This window comes from Melanostigma gelatinosum (assembly GCF_949748355.1).
Source record: "Melanostigma gelatinosum genome assembly, chromosome: 1".
NCBI classification, from domain to species: Eukaryota; Metazoa; Chordata; class Actinopteri; order Perciformes; family Zoarcidae; genus Melanostigma; species Melanostigma gelatinosum.
In genome coordinates this window covers 490,001-497,200 of record NC_136634.1, presented here as the reverse complement: position 1 = coordinate 497,200, position 7,200 = coordinate 490,001, and the positions used below count along the sequence as shown (strand labels likewise).

General features: G+C 50.2%; 1 protein-coding gene across 2 annotated transcripts in view; it reads right to left on the bottom strand.

Annotated features, from left to right (window-relative positions):
- lsm14aa (LSM14A mRNA processing body assembly factor a) overlaps nt 1-7,200 on the bottom strand; it is a 13,536-nt gene continuing 6,336 nt past the window's right edge. Inside the window, exons 4-9 of one of the 2 annotated variants that reach the window (XM_079275621.1) lie at nt 6,872-7,200; nt 6,401-6,583; nt 3,223-3,400; nt 2,988-3,026; nt 2,671-2,908; nt 1-1,290 (exon numbers count right to left, since the gene is read on the bottom strand). The exon at nt 6,872-7,200 is cut by the window's right edge and continues 16 nt beyond it. In XM_079275621.1, the coding sequence (XP_079131747.1) occupies nt 1,267-1,290; nt 2,671-2,908; nt 2,988-3,026; nt 3,223-3,400; nt 6,401-6,583; nt 6,872-7,200 (991 nt within the window). In that variant the 3' untranslated portion in view covers nt 1-1,266. The remainder of the gene's footprint in view (nt 1,291-2,670; nt 2,909-2,987; nt 3,027-3,222; nt 3,401-6,400; nt 6,584-6,871) is intronic. The other variant, XM_079275622.1, reaches the window with a different exon arrangement.

The window sequence follows — 7,200 nt, the reverse complement described above, 5'->3', positions numbered from 1 at the left end:
TTAATGGGTGAGAACATCTGGAACAGTTTATTAGAAAAATGCAAACACCTTCATCTACAGAAGATCTGAAATGCCCAAATTAAACAGATGTGAAAAAGAAATAAAGTGAAATATAAAACAGGTTATTTGTATTTTCTTTATGTTTTAACATTTATCGACATTATTCAAACATGTTCAGGACAATTATTTAAGGTATTTTATAACTAAAGTAATTATTATTCACCGTGCAATTAAAACCAAATCACAGAAATTATTATAAAGAACAAGTTTGATTTGACATGTAAATGTAGAAACAATTCTATTAATAAATGCTCTTTAAACTAAAGGTTTAAACTCAGCAATGATTATTGATTAAATACAATAAACATGTGACTTCTGTGGTAATAAAAACTCATCGTTATTAAAGAGGTTTAATAATTGTCCTTTGACAGTTTATGCAAACATAAAGAAATACAACAGGTTCACTTCATTTGTTTTACTTGATGCGCATTTAATCTTACGTATGTTTCTGTTTGGAGGCTTAAAGCCATAAAGATTTAGATCTGAGTGGATCTCACTGAAGCTTTAGTGACCCACGAGTAAAGGAAACCACATAGCTTTGACCCGTGATCGGTCTGAGACCCAGTTTACTCCCAGTCCTCAAGCTGGACTGGGTGTAAAAACTACCACAACAACCACAGAAGACCTGTTCAGTCTTCTTAAAGAGACAGTACTGATGGTTTACAGCCTTCGTAAAGAGACAGTAGCAATGGTTCACAGCTTTTCTACAGGAGGATCTTAAATAATTGTTTTTATGAATAGAGTCTGGTGTGAAGAGAACATGGATATCAGAAAGGTGGAAATATTCTGAATATAACTAATATTGATTCTGTTATGTCTAAAATAATCACTTTGCTCCTGTGAACCATTGCCACTGTCCCTTTAAGAAGAGAAACATCTTCTATTGACACTTGAAGAGGAGTAAGCTGACAAAGAGGTGAAGGTTAATAGAGGGCTGTTTGGAGCTGAAGTCCCCCCCCCCCCGAAATAAAGCTATGTATCATCAGGTTCTGGTTCAGAGGGGAGAATTCATTGAAAAACAAACTCAATATGACATTTATACATTATTGTATTTAGAGATGGTGACTTTTTAAACTGGGTCCTTGTTTGTTTCCCCGTTGTGTTGAAGCCTCAGTGCTGGTGACAAATATACAACTAGAAGACATCTTCATTGTTTGAGTCAACAGAAGATCCACCGTCCTGTAGAGTCGTCTTCTCTCTGAGAGACTACGCCGACACTTTGTTGTCCTTCTGGAACAAAACAAAGACGTGTTTGGTACATCGTTTTCAACAAGACAACAGTTCTACCAACACTTTTACTACTACAACTTTTACGACCACCGTGTCTCCTACCGCCCCTTCTCCTGCCGCCACTACCACCTCCTTCTCCTGCCGCCACTACCACCTCCTTCTCCTGCCGCCACTACCGCCTCCCTCCCCTACCGCCGCTTCCACCGTCCCCTCTCCTGCCGCCACTTCTCCTGCCGCCACTACCGCCTCCCTCTCCTGCCGCCACTTCTCCTGCCGCCACTACCGCCTCCCTCTCCTACCGCCGCTTCCACCGTCCCCTCTCCTGCCGCCACTTCTCCTGCCGCCACTACCACCTCCTTCTCCTGCCGCCACTACCACCTCCTTCTCCTGCCGCCACTACCGCCTCCCTCTCCTACCGCCGCTTCCACCGTCCCCTCTCCTGCCGCCACTTCTCCTGCCGCCACTACCACCTCCTTCTCCTGCCGCCACTACCACCTCCTTCTCCTGCCGCCACTACCGCCTCCCTCTCCTACCGCCGCTTCCACCGTCCCCTCTCCTGCCGCCACTACCGCCTCCCTCTCCTGCCGCCACTTCTCCTGCCGCCACTACCGCCTCCCTCTCCTACCGCCGCTTCCACCGTCCCCTCTCCTGCCGCCACTTCTCCTGCCGCCACTACCACCTCCTTCTCCTGCCGCCACTACCACCTCCTTCTCCTGCCGCCACTACCGCCTCCCTCTCCTACCGCCGCTTCCACCGTCCCCTCTCCTGCCGCCACTTCTCCTGCCGCCACTACCACCTCCTTCTCCTGCCGCCACTACCACCTCCTTCTCCTGCCGCCACTACCGCCTCCCTCTCCTACCGCCGCTTCCACCGTCCCCTCTCCTGCCGCCACTACCGCCTCCCTCTCCTGCCGCCACTTCTCCTGCCGCCACTACCGCCTCCCTCTCCTACCGCCGCTTCCACCGTCCCCTCTCCTGCCGCCACTTCTCCTGCCGCCACTACCACCTCCTTCTCCTGCCGCAACTACTGCCTCCTTCTCCTGCCGCTTCTCGTAGCACCAGTATTGCCTCCTTCTCCTTGCGCCCCTTGTACTACCACCTCCTTCTACCACTACCGCCTCCTTCTCCTACCGCTTCTCCTACCGCCTCCTTCTCCTACCGCTTCTCCTAGCGCCACTATTGCCTCCTTCTCCTAGCGCCCCCTGTACTACCGCCTCCTTCTCCTACCGCTTCTCCTAGCGCCACTGTTGCCTCCTTCTCCTACCGCTTCTCCTAGCGCCACTATTGCCTCCTTCTCCTAGCGCCCCCTGTACTACCACCTCCTTCTCCTACCGTGTAGTTATTATGTGATAATAATAAACCATGTGACCAGGGTTCTCACCCTGTATGCTGATAGGTCGGCAAACTCCCGGCCGGCCTGGTTTCCACGGTAACCTCCTCTGAAGCCTCCTCCCTGCGGCGGTCCGAAGGATCCTCGGCTCGCCGAGCGACCTCGACCTCCTCTGAAGCCCATCCCTCCTCGTCCTCGGTAACCGCCGCGACCTCGGCCGTGACGGAGAGGAATGCCGAACGTCTCGGCATTCATCCTCCTCTCCTCCGCCCAGGTCTGCCTCCGCTCCCTAAAGGAGGTGAGGAGGCGGTGAAGAGGACACTAGGACTTGAACTTATGAGGGCTGCTGGACCACCAGAACCACTTACCTGGGGAACCCAGAGACTCCAGACTTCTCATTAGCTTTCCTGAAGAGACAAAAGACAACACAGATGTGTCATCATCAGACAAACATCTGTCTCATATGTTCTAATAGAAGTGATGAGACGATGAAGACCCTTTAAGACATTTAACACCACATCCATGTACAGTCTGGCCAGGACATGGAGGACAGACGGGCCGGGACTCTGAGGACATGGACCCAGAGGACAGAGGGACAGGTACCTGGTGTCGTCACAGGAGATGTTGTCGAAGAAGGACTTTGACTTGTCGTAGTAACAGTTGGGTCCCAGAGGGTCACCCCCCTCCTCCTCAGCCGGTCCTTCACTGGCCTGGGTCTCCACTCCGGAGTCGACCTTCTCCTCTCCGTTCACCGCTTTGTCCGTCTTCTCCGTCTTCTCATCTGAGAGACCAGAGGATGAAATGGGTCAAACAGAACCAGGTGTGAGGTATGATCTCTGATAATGTTAGTGTCTAAATCAAAAGGAGCAGCGCTAGTCACGTCAGCAGCACCGCTAACGGCTAACCAACGGAGGTTCACTTCAGTTACATTATGATGCCTTCAGGCTCTGCTCAGTAGGGTTGGGTACCGAAAATCGGTGCCAATATGGCACCAGTTCCTATAAGACTGGTATCTATCGGACCGAAACGCAGATTTCAGTGCTTCCTTTCGGTGCCTGAGTCGATTGAAATACTTTTTTTACACTACTCTGATGACTCCGTCCTGGCAGCAGGTAACGACAGCCTCGGTCCTCTGCTCCTCACTCGAGCTGTGCGCCTTTAGAAACAAACCCCTCCATCATTCTGGCGAAGCTTCGGCCATGATTTATTCAAAAAACCGAGAACGACATCTGTCAAACGGCTGGCAGGCTACTGACTTCCTCCATCGACATCCGGGTACTTAGCGCTGCCGCTCATAAGCACAACACAGGCACGCAAAACTTTCTTCTTCTTCTTCGAGGAGTAGTGGCGGTTGGCAAACGATGAATTGGCGCATTAGTGCCACCAACTGGTAAAATAAAATAAGTCAGGAGACGTGTCGTATTTTGCCAAATATGCTCATATTTCTGCAAAATAATTGCTGAAGTTTGAAGCTGTAGTGTGTGTACAGAGTGAGTGTGTGTTGTGTATTTATTTATATTTATTTCAGTATACTTTAAACAGTTAACAGTTAATATATTGTTAAATTTGAAAAAAAGAATCGGTTCAGGAACCGTTTAGGCACCGGTATCGTTTTAAAAGTATTGTTTTAGCACCGGTATCGGAAAAACCCAAACGATACCAAACCCTACTGCTCAGTGAACATGAGTACTGGCTGAAGGTAAATTTATAAGTTATCATGTGTTCAAATGTAATCTGTAAAATGCAGTTTCCATGAAGACATCCCACAGCAGTCGAGATGTCGCCATGAAGACATCCCACAGCAGTCGAGATGTTTCACTGAAGACATCCCACAGCAGTCGAGATGTTTCACTGAAGACATCCCACAGCAGTCGAGATGTTTCCATGAAGACATCCCACAGCAGTCGAGATGTCTCCATGAAGACATCCCACAGCAGTCGAGATGTTTCACTGAAGACATCCCACAGCAGTCGAGATGTCTCCATGAAGACATCCCACAGCAGTCGAGATGTTTCACTGAAGACATCCCACAGCAGTCGAGATGTTTCACTGAAGACATCCCACAGCAGTCGAGATGTCTCCATGAAGACATCCCACAGCAGTCGAGATGTCTCCATGAAGACATCCCACAGCAGTCGAGATGTTTCACTGAAGACATCCCACAGCAGTCGAGATGTCGCCATGAAGACATCCCACAGCAGTCGAGATGTTTCACTGAAGACATCCCACAGCAGTCGAGATGTCTCCATGAAGACATCCCACAGCAGTCGAGATGTTTCCATGAAGACATCCCACAGCAGTCGAGATGTTTCCATGAAGACATCCCACAGCAGTCGAGATGTTTCACTGAAGACATCCCACAGCAGTCGAGATGTTTCACTGAAGACATCCCACAGCAGTCGAGATGTTTCACTGAAGACATCCCACAGCAGTCGAGATGTTTCACTGAAGACATCCCACAGCAGTCGAGATGTTTCACTGAAGACATCCCACAGCAGTCGAGATATTTCCATGAAGACATCCCACAGCAGTCGAGATGTTTCACTGAAGACATCCCACAGCAGTCGAGATGTTTCCATGAAGACATCCCACAGCAGTCGAGATGTTTCCATGAAGACATCCCGCAGCAGTCGAGATGTTTCACTGAAGACATCCCACAGCAGTCGAGATGTTTCACTGAAGACATCCCACAGCAGTCGAGATGTTTCACTGAAGACATCCCACAGCAGTCGAGATGTTTCCATGAAGACATCCCACAGCAGTCGAGATGTTTCCATGAAGACATCCCACAGCAGTCGAGATGTTTCACTGAAGACATCCCACAGCAGTCGAGATGTCTCCATGAAGAGATCCCACAGCAGTCGAGATGTTTCACTGAAGACATCCCACAGCAGTCGAGATGTTTCACTGAAGACATCCCACAGCAGTCGAGATGTTTCACTGAAGACATCCCACAGCAGTCGAGATGTTTCACTGAAGACATCCCACAGCAGTCGAGATGTCTCCATGAAGACATCCCAAAGCAGTCGAGATGTTTCACTGAAGACATCCCATAGCAGTCGAGATGTTTCCATGAAGACATCCCACAGCAGTCGAGATGTTTCACTGAAGACATCCCACAGCAGTCGAGATGTTTCACTGAAGACATCCCACAGCAGTCGAGATGTTTCACTGAAGACATCCCACAGCAGTCGAGATGTCTCCATGAAGACATCCCACAGCAGTCGAGATGTTTCACAGAAGACATCCCATAGTACTCGAGATGTCTCCATGAAGACATCCCACAGCAGTCGAGATGTTTCACTGAAGACATCCCACAGCAGTCGAGATGTTTCACTGAAGACATCCCACAGCAGTCGAGATGTTTCACTGAAGACATCCCACAGCAGTCGAGATGTTTCACTGAAGACATCCCACAGCAGTCGAGATGTTTCACTGAAGACATCCCACAGCAGTCGAGATGTTTCACTGAAGACATCCCACAGCAGTCGAGATGTTTCACTGAAGACATCCCACAGCAGTCGAGATGTTTCACTGAAGACATCCCACAGCAGTCGAGATGTTTCACTGAAGACATCCCACAGCAGTCGAGATGTTTCACTGAAGACATCCCACAGCAGTCGAGATGTTTCACTGAAGACATCCCATAGTACTCGAGATGTCTCCATGAAGACATCCCACAGCAGTCGAGATGTTTCACTGAAGACATCCCACAGCAGTCGAGATGTTTCACTGAAGACATCCCACAGCAGTCGAGATGTTTCACTGAAGACGAACAGACCTTTCAGCTTCAGCTTGCTCTGGAACTCCCGTTCGATTTCCTCCTTGTTGAACTGAGCGTTAGCTGTCTCAAAGTCAAAGTCCTTCTCAAACTTCATTGGTCCATCTCTCCGGACGTTGAAGCGCCCTCGGCCGCGGTGACCGCCCCCTCGACCGCGCCTGTTAGCCGGAGCTCCAGCAGCCACTGAGCAAACAGGAAGAAGAAGAAAACGTTAAGCGGCTCCTCCGCCTTCAGACAGTCCCGAGACCTTCTGGACGTCTCCTACCTTTTTAAAAGGGGGCGGGACCTCTGGAACATAAACGTTAGCCAATCACACAGCTCTATTTTGGACCCGCCTCCTGAGTCACAGGGATGTTTTTTACCACAAAGATCTGTTTGATGTCTTCAGGTTTAAAACATCCCCTGTGAGCTCAGCAGTGAGTCCACATGAGGGTTTTGTAGGGTGCTGGTCTGAGGAGGTCTGGGTCTCACCTGGGTGGCTGAAGACCGAGTGGGTGAGTCCTGTAGGGGGGTTCCTGTCTACAGCAGTGAGGTGGGAGGAGGAGATGGTTCTGGGAGCAGACCAGCTTTGGTTACTGCTGCGTCCCACCCCTCTGATGGTCTCACCCCTCCTCGGGTCCACGCCGTCCTGGTGCTGGACCTTCAGGCCGGCGGTGGTAGTGGGAGGGGCCGTACGAGCGTGGGGGGGGCTTCTGCGTCCCAGAGCGGGGGCCGGAGCAGCGACGGTCGGAGCCAACGGGGCGCTCTGGATCACCTGGTTCACCTGGTCCAGGATGGGGCTCTTCCTCAGAGGGTCCAGA